The following is a 22,672-nucleotide window of genomic DNA, read 5'->3' as shown; positions in this document are numbered from 1 at the left end:
TCACAGAGCAAAAGTTTTTAACTTTAATGTGCCCAACTTGTCAATTTTTCCTTTCATCGATTATGGTGTTATATCTAAAAAGTGTATCTATGGTGTTTTATCTAAAAAGTCATTGCATACTCTGATACTATACTTTAGGAGTTTATAATTTTGTATTTTACATTTAGATCTATGATATCCATTTGTGTGTGTCTGGATTCTTTTCTCTTTTTTTGCATGTGGATGTTCATTTTTTCCAGCATCACTTGTTGAAGAGATACTCCATTGTATTACCTTGGCTCATTTGTCATAAAGACTGGCTGAGTAAACTTATGTGGGTCTATTTCTGGGCTCTCTATTCTGTTGTGTGGATCTCTTTGTTCTTTTACCAATACCAAACTGTCTTGCATATCATAGCTTTATAGTAAAGTCTTGAAGTTGGATTGTATTGGTCATTCAATTTTATTTTTCTCTTTCAATATTATGTTGTATATTCTGAGTCTTTTGCCTCTCTGTGTAAACTTTATTTATTAATTTTTTTTCTGTGTAAACTTTAGAATCTGTACCAAGAAGATACCAAGTTTGTTGGTATCTACAAAATAACTTGCTTGAATTTTGATTTGGATTGCATTGACTGTATATAGGTCAAGTATGGCAGAACGGACACCTAGACAATATTGTCTTTCTATTCATGAGCATGCAATACATATATCTCTATTTTGTTATTTGATTTCATTTGTCAGAGTTTTGTTATTTTCCTCATATAACACACATATTTTGTTACTTAAATATTATATTTTGAAGGTGCTGTTTTTAATTTCAAATCTTACTTGTTCATTACTGATATATAGTAAAGCCATTGACTTTTGTATATTAACCTTGTATCCTATAACTTTGTTACCATTGCTTATTAGTTCCAAGAGTTTTTAGGTTGATTCTTTGTTTATTCTAGACAGACAATCATGTTATCTGTATACAAAGACAATTTTATTTCTTCTTGACATTCTGCTTACCTTCTATTTCATTTTCTTCTCCTTATTGCATTAGCAAGATTTCCAGTACAGTGGTGAGAAGGAACATCCTTACCTTTTCCTGATCTGAGCAGGAAAGCTTCTAGCTACTCACCATTAAGTATGATGTTAGTAGGTTTTTGCAAATTTCTTCACCCAGTTAAGAAGGGTCCTGTCTTATTTCTAGTTTGCTGGGAGTTTTAAGTCCTAAATGGGTATTGCATTTTTTTTTTTTCAGTGGTTTTTGTGCATCTACTGATATGACCATGTGGTTTTTCTTTAGTCTGTTGTGACGGATTGCATGGACTGATTTTCACGTCCTGTGAGACTTTGTTTTTAATAAATCTGGATTGGACCTAGCTGGGCAGCGCTCCTGCTTTGTGTGTTAGCTGGGCCGCAGTCATCTGGTGGCTGAGGTAGGCTGAAATGTCCAAGATGGCTCACTCACATGACTGGGTGTCAGTCGAGAGCTCAGCTGGAGGCCGTCAGCTGGAATGCTACAGTTCTCTGTACATGGCTCTCTTCTCTTTCAAGAAGGAGCACTGCGTGTGTATAAAACCAGAAGCTGCAGATCTCTTAGAATACAACCTAGAAAGTGGTATATGTCACTTCTGCCTCATTTATTGGTCAAAGGAAATCTTAGGGCCGGTTTGGATTCAAGCAGAAAAAAGACTATGGCTTTTTATGGCTGGAGCCATAGAGAGGGAGAGGGGGATTGATAGTGGTCAACTTTAGGAGCCTCTACCACAACGGGTATTACAATTCTTTATCCAAACAGGGATACCAAAGTTGAAAAATATAACTTGTCCAAGGCCGCACATCTGAAAAATGATGGAACAGTTTTGTCCAACACTAGACCCAATATTTTATTCTGTTCTGCCACTCATGTTTGTTGATAATTTAATTTCCTAAAGTGGCTTGTGTTGTGCCCAAGTCGCGAAATCTCCCAATGACCACCAGGGAGCCGGTATCTGATGCAAAAGGAAGAGAGTTTTTATTACCAAGCTTGAGCTGGGTCTCCCACCGGCACCTACACAGCGGCTATAGGGAGGGAGCTCCGAGTTTTGGGTTACACTGCTTATATAGGGAATATTCAGGTGAAAGGGTAACAAAAAGGGGTGTTCAGGCTGAAGGACTACTGATTGGTTACCCTCTTCTGTAGGGTCGTGTGTGGATCTCTGATTGGTTTTTTTTCACTTACACGGTGAATCATTATTTCACAAAGGTAAATCATCACTTCCAAGGTAAATCACAAATGTAAATCATTACTTCCAAGGTAAATCACAAATCCTTGAACTTAAAGTCAGGAGGTTTATCCTAAGGGCTGATTGGCTCGTGCATAGCGGGGCAAGTTTAGGCAATATCCAAAGTCTAAGTCTGTTTGTCCGGTACCTTTGCAAAAATGGAATTCTTTTACAAGATGGAGTAGCTCAGGCTCTACAGCTTGCTTTACAGGGGAAGCTCTTTTATCCATTGTATTGTAAAACTTCAGACCTTAAGATTTCAACTCACTGGAATAGAACTTTTCCTTTCTCTGTGGTGAAAGCTACTGGGATGGAAGTGAGAGAGGACCCTTCTGTGGAGGGTACAAAACTATTCTGCACCTGGGTTGATCCAGAGGCTGTTTGCCTTCTTACTGACCACACCCTAGCCTGGGGCTTCTTTTATCTTTCATGCCTTTGTCTTTTAATGTCTGTGCCAAACTGTGTGGCCACTCCCAAGGAATGTCTTCTTCCTCTAATGCCTTTGCCCATGCAGCTCACAGAAACCAGATCTCCCTGCCAAAGTGTGTTCAGTGGTGCGATGCTGAGTCTTCTTGGCTCCATGTCTTATGTCTAATTCAGGAAAAAGTGCTGCTTAACCCACATTATGGAAATAGGTCCACTGGGAAAACTCTCTTCTATGAAATTTTTTGGGGTGTTTGTCTCTGAAGCAAATACAGAGCCTGCTGCTGCTGCTGCTAAGTCGCTTCAGTCGTGTCCGACTCTGTGTGACCCCATAGACATCAGCCCAACCAGGCTCTGCCATCGCTGGGATTCTTCAGGCAAGAACACTGGAGTGGGTTGCCATTGCCTTCTCCAGTGCAGGAAAGTGAAAAGTGAAAGTGAAGTCGCTCAGTTGTGTCCGACTCTTAGCGACCCCATGGACCACAGCCCACCAGGCTCCTCCATCCATGGGATTTTCCAGGCAAGAGTACTGGAGTGGGGTGCCGTTGCCTTCTCCAAAATACAGGGCCTCAGTTCAGTTCAGTTGCTCAGTCGTGTCTGACTCTTTGTGACCCCATGAATTATAGCACACCAGGCCTCCCTGTCCATCACCAACTCCCAGAGTTCACACAGAGTCGTGTCCATTGAGTCAGTGATGCCATCCAGCTATCTCATCCTCGGTCGTCCCCTTCTCCTCCTGCCCCCAATCCCTCCCAGCATCAAAGTCTTTTCTAATAAGTCAACTCTTCGCATGAGGTGGCCAAAGTACTGGAGTTTCAGCTTTAGCATCATTCCTTCCAAAGAAATCCCAGGGTTGATCTCCTTCAGAATGGACTGGTTGGATCTCCTTGCAGTCCAAGGGACTCTCAAGAGTCTTCTCCAACACCACAGTTCAAAAGCATCAATTCTTCAGCGCTCAGCCTTCTTCACAGTCCAACTCTCACATCCATACATGACTACTTGAAAAACCATAGCCTTGACTAGACAGACTCTAGCTGGCAAAGTACTGTCTCTGCTTTTGAATATGCTATCTAGGTTTGTCATAACTTTTCTTCCAAGGAGTAAGCGTCTTTTAATTTCATAACTGTAGTCACCATCTGCAGTGATTTTGGAGCCCCCAAAAATAAAGTCTGACACTGTTTCCACTGTTTCCCCATCTAGTTCCCATGAAGTGATGGGACTGGATGCCATGATCTTTGTTTTCTGAATGTTGAGCTTTAAGCCAACTTTTTCACTCTAGAACATATTAAAAGCTCAAAGCTTATTTGTTAAGTAAAATGCCACCAGGGGGCATTTGCACGGCTGACTTCTCTGGGCACAGAGGTGGTGTCTAATTTACTGTTTTCTTCCTCATCAGCAGTAGCAGGGTTGTCCAACCATGAGGGACAGCAGACTGATTTTAACAGCCCCAGTCAAATGGGATCTCTTGGTAAATCCACAGCAGGGACTGAACAGAACACACACACACTTCCTTCCTCCCAACTCTACCAAAGGTCTACTTAGAGCATCCCAAAGTCATATGCAAGTGCTTGGGGGTGCTGTTGCGGGTGGGGAGGGTGGTGATAATCTGTGCTGGGTGACCTCTCTCCTGGTATTCTGGAGAATGGGGGCTCGTCCAGACCCCCTGCATTATGTTTGTGTCTTATGGTTTAGAATATGTAGAAATTACTTTTATGTCTCTCTGATTGCACTTAATTTGCGGAAAGCTACAATGAGCCATGCAGTAACCTTGAAAGAATGAATGCCTCTGCCTGAGAGAGGACCATGAAGTTTGGTTGTCCATATCAGCTTAATGCAGTTCTTGAGATGAAAACAGTTGAATTCTCATCAGAGAAAAACCCCTGGTGATAGGCGATCACCTGGAAAGGCATCTGGAAGGGAAAGTCTTGGCCTGCTGTTTCATTTTGCTGCCTATTGGTTTATACTCAAAATTCCTATTTCTTCTTGTGCCCCTTTTTGACATTTTGTAGCTTTCTAGAGATCTGTGCATTTTATGGAGGTTTTCAGCTTGATTAGTATATAGTGGTTCATAATACTCATTAAATTTTTGTTTGTTTCTCTAGTTGGCTTTTCTCTCTTTATATATTGTATTTATTTGCATCTTCTCCTTCACTCCATCCCTCCCTTCCTCTTGTTCTTCTCCCTCCCTCCTATTTTTTTTTTTTCCTTTGATCAATTGTGTTAGAGATCTTGCTAATCTTTTCAGCTTTGGCTTTGTTAAGTTTCTCAGTTGTTTCTTTTTCTTTTCCAACCTATTGATTTCTGCCCTTATCTGATTATTCCCTTCCTTATGGCAACCCACTCCAGTACTCTTGCCTGGAGAATCCCATGGAGGGAGGAGCCTGGTAGGCTACAGTCCATGGGGTCGCAAAGAGTTGGACACAACTGATCGACTTTACTTACTTACTTACTTATTGTTTCTTTAGATTTGCTCTGCTATTCCTCATTTCAACTTCATGAGTTGAATGCTTATTTATTTTGTGAGAAATCTGTTTGTACTCTTGTGTCTGATTGTTTTTCTCAGAAGGATTTCCAGAAGAGGAATTACAGAGTCAAATTACATGAAAAAGATTTTAAGGTTCTTGATAGATACACCCAGATCGTTCTCCAGGAATTCTGTGTCAATTAACACTCTTTCTGTTGGAGGATGTCTACCTTATTGTAGTCTCAGCCTTTATTCTTCAGTCCATCTCACGTGTATTTGATATATGGTATGAAGTGAAGAGTTGAATTATTTATTTTCCCACCTAGATAACTGAACACTGTAAGTCTTTCTTTACTGAATTTTAATGCAATCTTGAGCATGTACTAAATTCTTTTATGTATACACACGCACACATGTGCACACACACAACTTGAGGGCTGTCTTTTCCGGGGGCTGTCTCTTCTGTTTCATTGATTTTTCAATCAGTTCTTACATCAGTACTGTGCTGTTTTAATTATTTTTGCTTTTTGAATGTCTGAGTATCTGGTGGAGTAAGTTACCACTCTTTTTTCTTTATTTGCATTCTTAGCTGTTCTTGCTGATTTACTCTTCCAGATATGTGTTTGAAATTGTCAAGTTTAAAAAAAATGTCATTAAATAATTTAAAATCTTGTAACATTGTGTCTTTTCATCAAGGAGTATGGTATTTTTTTCTCAAGGTTTCTCTTATTTCCCTTAGTAAAAGTTCATGGTGTCTTCATAATAGGGCCTGTTAAAATTCCTGTTAAGACCATTTCTAAGTCTTTTTTTCCTTTTGTAATTGGGATGTTTTCTAGTTGTATTTTCTATAATTTCTAGCTGATTATGTCTGGTCTGTAGTAAAGGTATTTGTTTTGATTTCTCTATTTTATGTTACAACAGTTATTTAATTTTCTTAGTGTTTGACGTTTATCATTTGATTCTCCTGGTTTTCTATTTAGATAATATCATCCATACGTAATGATAGTGGTTCTGCTTCATCTGGGCTTCCCTGATGGCTCAGTTGATAAAGAATCTGCCTGCAATGCAGGAGACCCTGGTTTGATTCCTGGGTTGGGAAGATCCACTGGAGAAGGGATCGGCTACCCACTCCAGTATTCTGGCCTGGAGAACTCCATGGACTGTATAGTCCATGGGGTCGCAAAGAGTTGGACACCAGTGAGCAACGTTCACTTTTTGCTTCATCTGTTATTACTTAACCAGGACTACTAGAACAATGTAGTAGTTGGAAAAGAATGCTATGCTTATTTTAATCCTTACATTAATGGAAATCCGTATATTGCTTTACTCTTAGTGATAACTGAATAAGCTTTGGTCTGGGGGAAAAAAATCATATTAAGGTATACTTTGCTCCCTTTTACTAAAATTTTAAGATAAGCAATATATGTTGAATTTTATCCATTTTTTAAAGTACCTATTCAGATGATCACATAGTTTTCCTTTCTCAGCCTATTGATATTGTCACGCGAGTGTATGTTCCTCGATTCTTTGTCTCGTCACAACAGAGATTTGGAGTGATGGACATCAAAGCCCGCTCGGCGAGTCACAGCTCTCAGGTCTTGGATAGACCGTGTTATAGCTCTCAGGTCTCAAATGGACCGTGGTATAGCTCTTAGACAAATCAGTGTTACAGCTCAGTGTTACAGCTCTATTTTATTTAGAAGAGAGCAGGAAAATCCATCTTTGAGGCGTGAGGGCACGTCGATCTAAAGACACAAGGAGAAGAGCGCCCCAGAGTCCGGGAGGGAGGGAGAGCGCTGGCTCTGGCTCCTCTGTTTATCTGTCCCTGGGCCTGTCCTATGTAAACTGGGCCAGCCAGGAGTGTTGCTTGTTTTACCGGAGGTCCTCACTCCGGTCCTCGGACCTTCTTCTGTTTCATTTTTGCGGGCTTTTCCCTTCCTTCTCTGTAGCCACCGCCATTCTGGACTCCTTTTCCCTGTTCTACCTACCTAACAATATCACTTAAAGATTTTTCCAATATGGTTTATATGGATTCCTACAACAAACCTACGGTGACTAGGGTATTCTTAAATACACTGCTTGTTTCCTTGTTTAAAAAATATTAATAATTTTGAAAGGAGATTAGTTGGCCTACAGTTTTGTTGTTTCATCTGCAGATTTCAACATCAGCATTTTGTTAACTTTCTGAAATGAATGAGGACGCTCCCCCTCTCGCAACACGGAGCGGCTTAGCAGCGTCAGATTTTGATGTGATTCACTTGTAAATCTGTCTAGCCGTGAAGCCTCTTTTAAGTACATTCATTAAAAACTTTTCAGTATCTTTCAGGATTCTTGGTTTATTTAGGTTTTCTTCTCAAGTCAGTGGCATTTTGTTTTTCAATTTCGTTGACGTTTTCAAATGTACTGACATACGGTTGTATATCATATTCTTAGAATGTCTTGAATCCCACCTGTCTCATTTCTCTTGTTTTAGGAAATTTACTAAAGGTTTTGTCTATTTGATAGATTGATTCTCTCTTTGAAGAACAAGCGCTTGGATTTATTTATAAATTCTACCATTTTTCTGTTGTCGGTGATTACTTTCTCATGAACAGCAGCTATCTTAGGTCATTTGGGTTCACAGAGCCCAGGCTCACCTCTCATGGAATAGCTGTCTTCCTGAAAAGTTGCAGTTAAAGACATTTTATAAAAGGAACTGTGCTTTTTATTGAGTTATTTCACAGATATTTTATTTTCATTTCTTGAATCTTCAGTGACAAGCAATTAATGTTTTTCCAGATAAACTCTGTGACACCAGGGAGCCCTAATATTTAAGCAAATATGGAGCAGATTATTTGAATTACTGCCTCCAGTTTTTCTTTCTCATATATATATATATATATATATATATATACATACATACACATAGTAGGTGGTCTTAAAGTGGGATGCAAATCTAGTTGAGCATATTCATCTTTGGGCTCTTGTTTGTTCCTTTGCACGCCTGCTCTTATCACTTGTCACTAATCCCAGCTAGTGAGAAAAGGATACAGCAGCTCATTGATAGATGAATTCTTTCATGTTTATTTAACACACGGACCTCTCGTGAAGGATGGACTTTGCCAATCTGGAAGTAATTTTTGCTGCTTACTTTTGTGATTAGAGGAGTTTGGTTGCAAGATGGCTGGTTAGTTAATATGGGGCCCCGTTCAGGATGGGCATGAAGGCTACCAATCCTGTGTTTGAACAGCTGGCCTTGCCCTTGGAACCAGAGAGCTCGCTGCCCATGGAGAGGGCCGCTAGGGTCCTGTCAGTTAGTAAAGTCTTGTGGAAGGACCCAAGTGCCTAGGCCCTGCAGGAGGCAAGCCTGTCTAGATAGCCAGCAAGGATAGTGGGTGTCATGAGTCAGCTGAGGCTCTGAACATGCAACCTGGTAGGGCTGCATGTTATACTTGACCTTTGTTTTCTATGTGGCTTCCCTAGTGGCTCAGTGGTAAAGAATCTGCCTGCAATGCAGGAGACCCAGGTTCGATCCCTGGGTTGGGAAGATCTTCTGGAGGAGGGCATGGCGACCCACTCCAGTGTTCTTGCCTGGAGAATCCCATGGACAGAGGAGCCTGGTGGGCTATAGTCCATGGGGTTGCAAAGAGTTGGGCACGACTGGGCAGCTAACACTTTCCTATGTTACTGTCAACTCCCTGCCTTCCTCCTGGGATTCTGAGTGTCCTGGCCAACTCCTTCCTCTCAGGCTTACACTGGTGTTTTCTTCCTAGGCTGATACTGCGGGGAGGGGCTCGTGGGGGCCTGCAGAGAGTTTGCTTTCTTAGTGCCTGGACAGGGCGGGGCTGGAGGGCTTTTGAAGGCGCCCCTCAGGGTTAGACTCCACAGCGCCTCACTCCTCAGGCCCCCTGCTTCCTCAGCTGTTGCTCCGTGTTGGATCAAACACAAGGACATAGCTTATGCATTGCTCTCTGCTGGAGCGTCTCCGTCTCAGGCTGGGGCTTCTGCCTCTCCGGGAAGCCCTAAGGATTCCCATGCAAATTGCTTGCCTGGTGCCTGTCTGGATAGACCCCAGAATTCCTAAGGAGCTGTAGATGAACTGCTCTGTCTGTGAAGGAGGTTTGAAGGTCATTTTTGTCCTATGTTGCTTTGTACCCTATTTACATATATGATGTGTGTTTACTTGGGCTATTTTTAAACCACTTTTTTTTGTTCCCTGAGTGGGAACTGGAATAGAGGAGAGGAGGCCCTTGGAGCCTCTCATGGGAAAACCAGCGCCTTGTCTCTTGCCTGTGGTCGCGTCCGTGTGCACATCTGAGAGCTGCTTACTGGTAGAGTCTCTTATCTTTAGAAACCCATCCTTTCTGCTCCTTTCTCCACTCTCAGTCACCACCACATTCTTCTACAGCCACCAGCTTCCTAGAGAAAAAACAATCCCTAGGAGCTGAATGGAATTCCTCAAATGCTAGAAGCATTTGAAGGACAGATAAGCCACAATTGGGCATGCTAATCTCTAGCAGTGGCTTGAGTTAGATGAGGGGGTGTGTGTGTGTGTGTGTGTGTGTGTGTGTGTGTGTGTGTGTGTGTGTGTGTGTGTGTGTGTGTGTGTGTGTGTGTGTGGTGTGTGTGTGTGTGTGTGTGTGTGTGTGTGTGTGTGTGTGTGTGTGTGTGTGTGTGTGTGTGTGTGTGTGTGTGTGTGTGTGTGTGTGTGTGTGTGTGTGTGTGTGTGTGTGTGTGTGTGTGTGTGTGTGTGTGTGTGTGTGTGTGTGTGTGTGTGTGTGTGTGTGTGTGTATTTCCCTTGCTTTTTACAACAGTTAGAGATTACAGTCTCTAATTACCCCTGCCCCACCCCAGAATTGATTTCCCATCAAACTGTTGATGGTGAAAGGGGTAGTTTAGTTACAGGCTTTAAGTGAACAGTTTACACCGGCCCTTAAAATGCAGATCTTCTCAGTAGGTGGAATGGGGCTTTGGTGTATCCTTTTGTCAGGCGGTGGTTGGTGGCGGAGGGCTGGGGGAGAATCAACAGCAGACTTAATATTGAGCGCTCATCTGTCGAAAGTGCTTCATTTCTACGCTCTTGGGCAGCTCTGTACGGCACTGAACTTTGGGAAGTGGAACCAGGGCGTCTAGAAGAAAGGGCTGGCTCTGCTCACAGTCAGGCCTGTGTGGTGTGGAGAAAAATCACTCAGCCAAAGAAAGCTGGTTTCTGTTTGCAGTGTACTTTTGCTTAAGAGTGTGAAAGGGTGTTGCTCAGTTGTGTCTGACTCTTTGCGACCCCATGGACTGTAACCCGCCAGGCCCCTCTGTCCATGGAATTCTCCAGGCAAGAATGCTGGAGTGGGTTGCCGTGCCCTCCTCCAGAAGATTTTCCCAACCCAAGGATTTAACCCAGGTCGCCTACATTGCAGGCAGATTCTTTACCATCTGGGCCACGAGGGCAGCCCTGAAGAATGTGTGAGTTACGATGAAATCTCTTGCCCAGGAGGTCCCTCACCTAAGAAGGTAGAATCAGAAAAGTTCTAAGGGCCATCACTGTTTTCCAGAAAGAGCTCCTGCTGCTGCTTGGCAGCTTCCATTCTCCTGCTGCTGCTGCTAAGTCACTTCAGTCGTGTCCGACTCTGTGCGACCCCATAGACAGCAGCCCACCAGGCTCGCCCGTCCCTGGGATTCTCCAGGCAAGAGCACTGGAGTGGGTTGCCATTTCCTTCTTCAGTGCATGAAAGTGAAAAGTGAAAGTGAAGTCACTCAGTCGTGTCCGACTTTTAGCGACCCCATGGACTGCAGCCCACCAGGCTCCTCCATCCATGGGATTTTCCAGGCAAGAGTACCTAGGTCAGCTGAATCCTATAGCAATGCATTTCAGCTGAATCAAGACAGTCTGGAGACAGCGACCACCAAAGTATCACGGATGGATTTATGTTGTAATGTATGTCATACAGCGTTTGTTTGTGTCGAGAAATCAGACACAGGTGACTGTAGGGTAAGGGAGTTAGAGAAGGTGAGGTTCAGAAAAAGAACAAGACCAGCACTTCCTAGGAACCTTTAATGAAGTGAGAAGGGGCAGCAGTCAGATTTGTGAATACTAATCGGTATTAGAGCTGCAGCACTAACTCAAGAAAAGAGTAAGTATATATAGGCATATATGAGAAACTCTGCTGTCTTAAGGGAGCCTGTTCTTCTCCAAGGTGGTTCGGAGTAGTTCTCTCTTAAACGGCTGGGGCAAGGAATTCTGGAGATCAGCCAGAGGCTGGACTGGCTGGGAGCTGAGTGTAATCAACCTTAATGTCCATTTTTTTCTTCGGGTGAGAGAGTTCTTTGTTTTGCACAGAATGGTGGGGAGGACCCGGAGGGGAGTCTTAACTCCAGGCTATTTTGAGCCTCGTTTCCTTCAGTGACTGGTAGAAATTCTCCAAAAGCTGAGGGAGGATTTTGGTCTAGGACGATACTGTCGTGGCCGTAGCCACAGGTGAGCTCCTGGTATGTGGCTGCTTCAGATTGAGATGTGCTTTAAGGATAATGTGTCCGTGGAGTTTTGAAGAATTAGGAAGGAAAAGGAATTGTGTAATTGTTTAGCGTTGATTCCATGTTCAAATAATATTTGGATATATTGGCATAAATAAGATATATTGAAATTAATTTCACCTTAAATTTTTTCTTTTTTTTCTTTTTACAGTGTGGCTACTAAAAATGTTAAAATTATAAATATGTCTCACATAGTATTTCAGTTGGACAGTGGCAGGACAGGGTTTCATCTTGATTCTCCTGTCTGCATACGATTCCTTTTTTCCCCACTAGAGGGCGATGTGTCCTAACCTGGGGGCGTCTGGCGCTTCCTGTGACACTTCAATGCTTTGGAATGTACCCTTAGAAGAAAAGAACTCCAATTTTTTGCTTTGTTTCAATTCTGCAGAATTCTGATGTTTCTGGAGGTTGCACTTTGTAGGAAAGTGAAACCGAAAGAGAGGAGGCAAGAAAGCAGAGGGGTTCTGCCCCTTCTTATTGATAGCGTTCAGAGGGACCTGCTGCTGTGTTGGGTTGTTGCAGCTTGCTGGTGGTTCTGGGTTGGTTTCCTGGGACTTGAGTCTGTGTACACCACCAGACACATATACCTACCCAGTGTGGCACGTGTGCAGCTGCAGCAGAAAGGACCGGGGCAACCACACACTGCCACGCCACCTCCTGCACCTCGTGGAATTCAGTGTGAGCTGACCTAGAGCTGGGGCCTGGGGGCCCTGGGCCCAGTGCTCCGTGCGCCTCCTTTGCTGTCTTCCCTGGAGGCAGTGCTGCCTGCGCTTGGAGGCTGGAGCTGCTGTTCGCTTCGAGTGTGTGTGTACATCTGCCCTTTGACCCTACTCTGAAACCAGCATCATTTCAGGATTACGAAGTCAGGTTTCCTTTGATCTTTCTTGGTTCTCCCTCGTGGTCTTCTGTGTTTTTTGTTTGTTTGTTGGTCTGATAAGAACTGGATTTTTTTTTTCTTCTTGTCTATGCAGTCTGCCCTTCTGGTCGATCCCAGCCATCTCTGGAGGCTTCATCACTGCCCTTATACCGAGGACTTTTCTAAGTCTTTCCCTCCAGCTGAGGCACTCTTTTGAGCTCCATCCAGCTGCCTATTAGACATCACGTGTGTGTGTGTGTGTGTGTGTGGTAGTTGCTCAGTCGTGTCTGACTCTGTGATCCATGGATTGTAGCCCACCAGGCTCCTCTGTCCCTGGGATTCTTCAGTGAAGAGTACTGGAGTGGGTTGCCATTCCCTTCTCCAAGGGGAAGGGAGTTGAACCCGGGTCTGTTGCACTGCGGGCAGACCCCTTACCATCTGAGCCACTAGGGGAACCCACATAGACACCCGGAGAGGTCAGTCACTTAGACCCCAGACTCAGCCCCGCAGCTGAGCATCCTCACCTCCCACACATGGCATCCATCAGCATCGCTATAGTTTCTTACTGCTTGTTTGTGTCTCTTACCCAGGATACAGCAAGTCCCAGGAGGGCAGTAGCCATGCCGCTCATGTTCTGCTTCCTTCCTACCATTTCACACTGTGCCTGGTTATTGTTCATTTTTAAACATTATTTGAATGAAAGTTTTAAAACATTTTTTGTTTTAAACCAATTGTACTGTTCATTTATAAGCATATGTATTACCATTATATAATTCCATCAGTGATCTTGTTAGCATTATGCGATAGGCTGTGATCACCATCATTTTGTGCCACGGTCTGTTCAAAAACTTTTTTTCACCATCTGTGCAAGTGAGGCATTTGCCCTCATCCCTCCTGTGGTCCCCTGCACCGGGAACTTTCACTCTTGATCCCTCTCCTTTTGTGACCCTTATGGCAAGTTAAAGGGACGTTGCCATCAGCCCCTTGTTTTTCCAGGAACCGAGGTCACAGAAATGAAGGAGTGTGACACCTGTCCATGCTTGTAGCTCAGTCCAGAGGCAGCTTTTCCAGGCTCTAGATTTGTTGACTAACAGACCCTGTTTTTCTTGTCAGAACATGAAGAGGAGCTGGACCGAGAATTTGACCTGGAGACTGGCACTTTATTTGGAGGATTAAAGAAGGTACAAAGTGGATCAATGATAAAACCTTTTCAGTTTTCAAACCTGATCTCGATATTTTGCGTCACTTTTGTATTTGGCGTTGGCCCAGGCATGGTACTCAGCAGGGACTGGAAATTAAATACCTTTCTTGTTGAAAAAGGTGTGCGCACACGACGTGGAGTATGGGCATTCTGCACGCTCTATCTTTATGTTGCCTCATGTTCTCCTCCCAGAATACTAGACATGTGGATCAGTAACCAGTTTCCCTTTTGTAAAGATCAGAAAGCTCCTTCCTGATCTAGCCATACAGTAAGTCCCCTACATGTGACCCTTCAAGCTGCAAACTTTGAAAGATGCCAGCTTGTGTTGGCATGTCCAATCACGCAAGTTAGTGTACACGTCTGTAAGAATCCTGTAAGATTTAAAAAAATGTTTTCTCTGTTTGTGTTTGCTTTCTTATATATTATTTGTGTGAAAAGTATTATAAACCTATTATAATGCAGTACTGTATAGCCAGTTGTGTTAGTTGGGTACCCAGGCTAGCTTTGTTGGGCTTGTGAACAAATTGTATTCATGTGCACACTCTCGGAATGGAACTTGTTCGCATGTAGGGGCCTGGACACTCCCTGTGCCAACTGTGGGCAACTATAGACCCGCTTCCTTCCTGCCTCTAGTGGCCCTGGCCGTCCTGCGGGGCGTGCTGGGCATCGCCCGCCCCTCTGCCCCCTGGTTTCATGGCAGCAGTGAGCTAGCTCACTTCCCCTCCTCTGCAGCTCATTGTGCCTGCTTAGACAGCAGGCAGGGTGGCTGCTGTTGCTTTCCTAGAGGTGACAGGTAGCGCTTCTGCTGGTGGCAAGGCAAGCGAGAGTCAACATCGTCAACCTTCTGGTTCCAGCTGGTCTGGGGTCTCCGTGCTTGCAGGCAGCACAGTTGCCTTCTTCCACCCGGTGGGGGTTTCAGTATCTGCAAAACAGCTCGAAAGATACGGCTCAGACTCTTATCTATAGACTTTGTGAAGAAACGGGAGGTCCTTGACTTTGTCTAGTGGGTAAACTATTATTGTTTTGCTTTGTTTGACTTTCCTTTGTTTTTTTTTGCATTTTTCTCACGTCTCTGATTAGACTTATTCTCTGGCTAAAGCTTTCCTACAGACAAGAGGCAGGTGGAGGACGTGGGATGCAGGGAGGGGTCTGTCGTGTGAAGGCCCCACAGGGTCCCGCTCTGGTTACAGTGGGAGCTAGTCCTTGTGCGCGTCTTGAATCTACTCTTTAGAAATATGCCGCTGTTGGGTTTCTTGCAACAGAAAAAGATGGTGACATTTTTTTCTTTCTTAAATTTTAGAGTCATCATTCAGACATTTCAGATAATAACGAATTGTTTGCCGGGGACACAAATAAGTAAACTCATTTTAGACTAAGAGACTTTTCCTGTGAGAAGCTGAAGGAGGATCAGGCCCCACGGATTTCATTGTTGCAGGCTCAGCCCTCCTGGGTGTTGCTGTTGGAACCCCTGGACAAAGGGCCCTTGTCTGCACTGACTTCCCAGCTCCCGCCATTCCTGCCACTCTGTCACGTTCAGCTGCTTGACTTCCTGCCCAGGCTTTAGAGTCCTGGGGACGTGACCTCTTCTGTGCATTCTTTGTGACAGGCCGCTGTGATGGGCACGGTCAGTGGGTGTCAGCATTCAGGCCGACTCTGCCTTTGGGGAAAAGTGTGCAAGGCCCAGGGAAAAGCTCCAAGTTCAGTTCAGTTGCTCAGTCGTGTCTGACTCTCTGCGACCCCGTGGACCGCAGCCCGCCAGGCCTCCCTGTCCATCACCAACTCCAGGAGCTTGCTTAAACTCGTGTCCATTCAGTTGGTGATGCCATCCAACCGTGTCATCCTCTGTCATCCCCTTCTCCTCCTGCCCTCAATCTTTCCCAGCATCAGGGTCTTTTCCAGTGAGTCAGTTCTTTGCATCAGGTGGCCAGAGTATTGGAGTTTCAGCTTTTCAGTGAACCTAAAATGTTCCAAGGTTCCAAAGTTCTATTCTGAAAGGTCTCTGTCCCTCCGTCCGCCTGGCCATCCGTCTATCCGTTCATTTGATGCTGCTGAGCCCCTCTTAGCCTCATCTTTCTGTGTCTCATTACCCTGCATAGGGAGTGGGTAGTTTGGGGTCTTAGAATGTAGAGGGAAAGTGATGAGTCAGGGTGGGTCGCCAACAGACAAAGGAAATTGATTCTGTGTGCTTGGAGAAGACCATGAAATAGACCCAGGGGCCATGCGTAGCAACAGGAGGTCCACTGGTGTCTGCTAAAAGTCTCATTTCAGCTAAAATAAAAGTGTAGTTGGCTCTGAGTGTTTCCTTTGGAGGTTATGGGAGGGGACAAGCAAATGCTATTCTGATCCAAATTCTAATAAAAAGACAGTATTAGGTGTGACAAGAAATGGTGAACTTTGGAAGGGAGTTTTCATGTCCTTTAAATATTGCCAGACCTCAGCACTGTTGTAGATGGCGGGCAGGGCAGGGGGTGGGGAGCTATTCTGTAACTTGTAAGGTGTTGAGCCGCATCCCTGGATTCTGGATGCCTGGAGTCCCTGCTGTTCCAAGTCATGACAGTTGCTAGTGGCTTCAGGCATTGCTGCATGTCCCCTAAGGACAGAACTGCCTCTCTTTGCGAACAGCCGCTGCAGTAACAGAGAAGGGCTCTGTCATGCTGGTTCGGCCATTCCTTCCCTTTGCTCCTCTCATTTCCTCCTCTGGCTCGGGCCTCACCTCTTCCCTCTCAGGTCTGCACTCTTGCTTCACATCTGAGCTCCGGTGTCTCCTGTTGTGGAATTTTTACCTGGACCTCTAAACTGGGCTTCATGCTCATAGTTCCCAGCCCTTCTCTGACTCTCTTTGTATCACCTTCCACAAATGCAGCTTTTAATGAATGTGTTCTGTGCACAAGGCCATACGGGGTGCTGGGGACACAGCAGTGAGCCAGACAGACAAGGCTCCGGTCCCAGGGTCTCCTACTGGGGACAGACCGACCATAAATAAAGAAATAAACGTGACAGCCACAGATTGAGCTAAATGATACGAAGGAAGTGAGCAGGGTGATGTGCACGGATGCCTTGGATCTCATCTTTACACTATTATGATAAGTATATTTGCACAACTTTTGTCTTGTATTACCCATCCTCTGCCAGACTGTGAGTCCCACAGGGCAGGGCTGGGATTTAATCAGTCCTGTATCTTCAGTACCTGGAACAGAGTTGGTGAGTATTTTACTGAATTTAACTGCAGGAAAGAGTGAGGAACACTGTGCTAAACTGCACCATTGGAATAAAACGCGTCAGTCCTAAGGGCACCTAAACAGACGCATAGGTAAACGCTAGGTGGGACAGTGTTGACAGTCAGAACAGGGAGGCACCCCTGCGGGCACAGGCGGCACCCCCCTGCTTCTGGGAGAGGAGGACGACCTTCAGCTGAGCACCTCAGAACGGCTGGGCTTGGCAAGGTCCCCAGCAGCGAAGATGTTCTTCCAGAGGAAGAACTGTTTTTGGAAAGGGGATGAGTGTGTTAGGGTGATGGTGACTCAAAGCGAAGCTTTGGGACAGTGAAATGGTGTTGGGCCTGACCACAGTCCCCCCAGTTGTTGCTTACTGGTAGAGTTTGGAGGATTGATTGTAGCCCAAACCAGGAATACCGCTGGGTCTTATCATTCCATCAGAGTAAAGCTGCTTGCTTTCGCCAAGAGGCCAGGGGCGGTAGCTGCAGCTCTCAAGGACTGTTGAGATTCCATATGGTGTGGTGTGTGCCTCCTGTTTTGTGACGTCTCTCCTTCCAGGCTTGGCAGTGCCTGCCCGCATGGGCTCCAGTGGCTTCCTGGAGCGGTCGTGTGCAGGAGCCTGTGTGTGGTCAGGAAGGAGTTGAGCTCGACGCCTTTCCAGTTCTGGCCATCTGTCTTGGTGTTTGCTGGTTCCATTCTCACTCCCCCCACCCCCCACCCCCCGCCTAACATTCTTGCTCGATGTCCTAAGAATATAAAGAAGACATTTTAGTGGCTGTGTTTCTTGCTTGGTGTCTCCAGATAGTAGGCTCTGAATCAACTGATCATTCGTGAATGAAGCTCTATGTTGGGCTGTGTTGTCATTAATTTTTTTCCCTTTATATTTATTTCTGATTCAAGATAGTTGGCATAATGGAAAGAGCACAAGTTTGGGGTTGGATGGACTTGAGTTTAAACTGCAGTTTGCTCCATTTTGGAAAATCATTTACCCCATTTGAGCCTTAGTTTCCTTTTTTGGAATATGGGCATGGGAGGTCTCGTTGTAGAGAAAGAGATAATGGATATAAAACACCCAGCATGGGGACTTTGCTGGTGGGCTCTAAGACTCTGCTGTCGATGTAGGGGGCCCAGGTTCAATCCCTGGATGGGGAACTAGATTCCACATGCCACATGACACAGTGAAGGTCAGATATCCTGAGTGCTGCAACTAAGACCTAACACAGCCAAATAAATAAAAAAAAATATACAAAAAAACCCACCCAGCATGTACGTGCTTGGTACAGAGTGGACCCCCAGTCCATGCTGTGGTCATCATTTTATCCTTCCATGGTTGATGACATGCTTGCTTTAGAGCTAGGATTTGTTGATTCCCCCCTCTCTAGCAAGGAGATAATGTTCTACAGAGGAACATTTCAATCTAGAAGGAGGTGGTTGCTACTGAAAGGAGCTCTCCAAAGCCTGGTATATTATGAAGGATTTTGCGTATAATCAATTACAATTCTTGCGTGTAATCAATTACTCATTTCTTTCCTGAGGACACCTCTTCCTGTGAAAGTTCTGAAGCTGGGGTCCTCTTGTAAATAAGTTCTTTCAGAAGTAAAATCAGAGAGGAATTTTCAGTGCCTGCCAGAAGGTTAGAAATAAAAGACAAGTCAGAGAAGGAAGCTTGACCACTAATGTCTTTGAATATTAAGAGAGAAAAGGTTGTTTCTGAAGTAAAGACACAATTTTTAGCTACTCAAGTTTTATCCATCAAAATTTTAACATTCAGTTACTTATAAATTAGTTTATATTTTGATACCACCCCCCCCCCCCCCCCCCCGCCCAAAACCCAGAAAGCTCTGTGCTGAATCATTTAACAAGTATTCCTTGAGTGGCTACTGTGTAAGAGGCTTCCAGGCTGGGTACTAGGAGGCTGTGACCTTCCAGGCTCCGTCTCTGTCCTCACTGGGCCTTAAATTCATGGGGCAGTGATGCTGAGGCAGTGAGGTAAGTGATGTAACCACTCGCCGGGCATGGAGAAACAGAAGCTGCCTGTCACCCAGACACACAGGGATCAGAGGTGAGGTATTGGGGAGAGATGGGAAAGAAGGGAATAGCAGGCATAGAGACTGGATTTCAGAGAGTCAGTCAGCCTGGCTGGGAGGTCGCACGTGAGGAAGAAATGATACAAGACAGAGGCTGGAGTATAAAGGCCATCGGGTCCCGTATGTGGAGTCTGGACTGTACTCAGAAGCAGAGGATGGTTACTGAAGGGAGTGAGGGCATTGGCGTTTCTTCTGAGGCCTCTCTCAGGAGCCCTGTGGTTTCCCTGCCTTGCCTGTCTCTCCTGATCTATCCCACTCAGAGTCTTCATATCCCTGGAGTTAACACTCTGGAAGGTGGAGCTCAGGCTTGTGTGCTAAGTTGCTTCAGTCGTGTCTGACTCTTTACAACCCTGTGGCCTGTAACCCTTCAGGCTCCTCTGTCCATGGGATTCTTCAGGCAAGAATACTGGAGTGGGTAGCCATGCCCTCCTCCAGGGGGATCTTCCTGATCCAGGGATTGAACCTGCCACTCTTAAATCTCCTGTATTGGCAGGCGGGGTCTTTACCACTAGCCCCAGTGGTGCTCAGAACCCACGCACGGGTCCCCATTTCTTAGCATGTCAAGCCCATGCTCTAAGGCTGACATTCAGCCCCTTTCCATTTGTCCACTGGCCCGGCCTTGTTCCAGCAGCCTCAGCTCCTGTGTGGTCCCTCTGAGCTTCCAAGTAACAGGACCGTCTGACATTCCCCAGGGACATCTTGATGTTCCTCCCTGTGATCTTCATGCAGACTGGTGGGCGCCTCCCTCCTGCTGGAGGAGCAGCCCGTGCGGAACCTTTCCTGATGCCGCTTCCTGGCTCGTCCCCCTGCTGGCGTGGGCTTCTCCCTCCCACGAACTCCATTCCTACGACTCCGTCCGGAGCCGGTGTTACATATTTATTTATGTGACTGCACCGGGTCTTCGTTGCGGGGCGTGTGGATCTGTAGTTGCCGGACGTGAACCCTCGCGGGATCCAGCTCCCTGATGAGCGATTGAACGCAGGCCTCCTGCACTGGGAGCACAGAGTCTTAGCCGCTGGACCACCAGGGAAGTCCCAGGAGTTACCTCTTTTAGACACAGGAGGATCTTTCATCTCTGCCTGACACAGAGTAGTCATTCAGGAGTGGCTGTTGGAAGGTGGGCACGCCTGGCTGGTCGGGACTTGCTGTGCAGGAACACTGGTCCCTTGGCAATGCTTGCTGAGTTCCACGTGTCTAACGTCTGGCGGGTTTAGACAATGTAGGCCTTTCCTCATTTTTCCTTAAGCCGTAGCTCCTCAAAAACAATTCTGGTGTGCTGGTTATGTCTCTGCCTCCCTCCATCATATGGGGACAGATTAATAAGTGGTTTAGCTGTGCATGTGAATTTTCAACCTGTCCTTATTATCAGAAAATTGGATTTTACGTAGCTTTGCCCTTTCACAGAGGGGCTGCTCAACAGAGGCAGGGTCCTGTGTCCTGTGCCGGCCCAGGAAGAGAGAGAAGGGGCTGGTGGGGGGGGCAGGAAGCCCACGGACTAGTGATGGGAGAAAGGGCCCCGAGCACACGTTGGGCTTGAGTCCCTCTCGTCAACACAAAGAACTACTGCCCTTAACCTGCCAGCGCACCGTCTCTCGTCTAGTCTCACCCCTACCCGCCGCTGGATGTCCTTGATGTGTTGGAGATTTGCAGCCAGGCGGGGGAAAGAGTGAGGCAGCAGTGATTTCCCGGGGAGGACAGGAAAGGAAGGCTCTGCCTTGTGTAAAAATAGGGTCTGCAGTGCAGACGGATAAACATCAGATTTGCGTTATTAGCTCAGCCGCTAAGTCCCCTGCTCAGCCCTCCTCTCTTTTTTTATATCTTCTAGCTTGTGGAAAATATGATTTATTTCATTCAAAGGTTCTTGAAGGAGCCAGGAGAAGATAAGGTGAAGTTAGAACCAAGGGTTTAGCCCTGCAGAACTAGATCAGATGTGTGTGTGTGTGTAAGAGAGAGAGAGAGGTTCTCCATGAATACTTAGTAACATCTTGAGGTGGTGATATAGATTTGGAATTGTGAGAAATTTCTCAACCACAAACCAGTCAGTTTACGAATTCTTTGCTAACCAGATGGTTTGCAGTAGGTTCTGTGGGCTGAGGGAAGTGAGAAGCATGGTTCCTCTCCTCAGGAAGCTTATACTCCACCCAAGAATGCCAGGCTGCCATGTCCTTTTTGTAAGGATGATGTTCTGGTTATTTAACCAAGGGCAGCAGTGTCAGTCAAGCTGCAGACAGCAGGTATACACAGCTAGGACGACTGGCCCTATTTGTCTGTCCTGCCTGAGAATTAGCACTTGCATTACCTTTTCCAGAGTATTTCCGTTTGTATGAGTGTCTCGGGTTGGTATGTTCCTGTGTGCTGAGTCACTTCATTAGTGTCTGACCCTTTGTGACCCCGTGGACCGTAGCCCGCCACGCTCTTCTGTCCATGGGATTCTCCAGGCAACGGTACTGGAGTGGGTTGCCATGCCCTCCTCCAGGGGATCTTCCCGACCTAGGGATCGAACCTGTGTCTCTTACGTCTCCCTGCATTGGCAGGTGGGTTCTTTACCACTGGCGCCACCTGGGAAGTATACTGGTTGGTACAGCCAAAAGTTTCTGGGATAATTTCTAACCTTGGAATGACAGGGAGGGTTTCCTGGAGGAGGTGGATCTGACCTGAACCTTGAACAGAAGGACTGTGTGTCACCTTCTTTGATTTCACTCTTTGTAGCTCCTGGTATTTGGAGGTGGGAGAATTAAATATCTTCCGCTCCTACAGTCTCGCGGCCAAGTGATGTATCGGAAGGAAAGAGTCCAGATCTGAATTCTGCCACATGTGCAAACATTTATTTAGTGGCAGGTACAAAATCTGCCACTGAACCTGTTCTCTGTCTTGAGGTTCTCCAACAAGTACCTTGTAGGAAGGATTCATCTGAGCTTTGGCAGTTCTACTCTGTGGGCTGGAGCAGACACCCTGCTAGTCTGATGGAGGGGCAGAACTTTGAAGTGAAGGGACAGAGAAGCATGGGAGGGAGTGTTAGGAGAAAGACGAGCTAGTAAACTCTCACGTGCAGCTTTAGATACCAGTATTGAAATCGTCTGAATTGTGGCTGTGTCTGGAGCTGAATTTCTGACTGGGACCATTCAGATGCTAGCTCAGACCTTGTGGAATGTGGATTCTGCATTTGGGCACTGTTAGCTTTAAGAACTGGGTGTTGTTTTTCAAATCCTAGAAGATGATGCCAGATGCCTCCTGAGAAATCTGTATACTGGTCAAGAAGCAACAGTTAGAACCTGACATGGAACAACGGACTGGTTCCAAATTGAGAAAGGAGTGTCAAAGTTGTATATTGTCACCCTGCTTATTTAACTTATATGCAGAGTACATCATGTGAATTGCCAGGCTGGATGAAGCACAAGCTGGAATCAAGATTGCTGGGAGAAACATCAATAACCTCAGATATGCAGATAACACCACCCTTATGGAAGAAAGCAAAGAGGAACTAAAGAGCCTCTTGATGAAAGTGAAAGAGGAGACTGAAAAGCTGGCTTAAAATTCAGTATGCAAAATACAAAGCTCATGGCATCCGGTCCCATCACTTCATGGCAAATAGATGGGGAAACAATGGAAACAGTGACAGACTTTATTTTCTTGGGTTCCAAAATCACTGCAGATAGTGATTGCAGCCATGAAATTAAAAGATGCTTGC

At 45.6% G+C, this 22,672-nt stretch overlaps 1 protein-coding gene and 1 non-coding gene across 3 annotated transcripts in view; both read left to right on the top strand.

Annotated features, from left to right (window-relative positions):
- The window catches only part of HHAT (hedgehog acyltransferase), a 367,555-nt gene that overhangs the window by 20,585 nt on the left and 324,298 nt on the right, over positions 1 to 22,672 (top strand). For both annotated transcript variants that reach the window (XM_018060771.1, XM_018060770.1), the window contains exon 3: positions 13,595 to 13,662. In XM_018060771.1, the coding sequence (XP_017916260.1) occupies positions 13,595 to 13,662 (68 nt within the window). The remainder of the gene's footprint in view (positions 1 to 13,594; positions 13,663 to 22,672) is intronic.
- On the top strand, positions 8,576 to 8,646 carry TRNAC-GCA. The gene has a single exon. It is a non-coding gene; the product is annotated as a tRNA-Cys (tRNA).

Source organism: Capra hircus, chromosome 16, assembly GCF_001704415.2.
Source record: "Capra hircus breed San Clemente chromosome 16, ASM170441v1, whole genome shotgun sequence".
Taxonomy (NCBI): domain Eukaryota; kingdom Metazoa; phylum Chordata; class Mammalia; order Artiodactyla; family Bovidae; genus Capra; species Capra hircus.
Note: the sequence above shows the minus strand (reverse complement) of the source record. Positions and strands in the feature narration are given on the sequence as shown.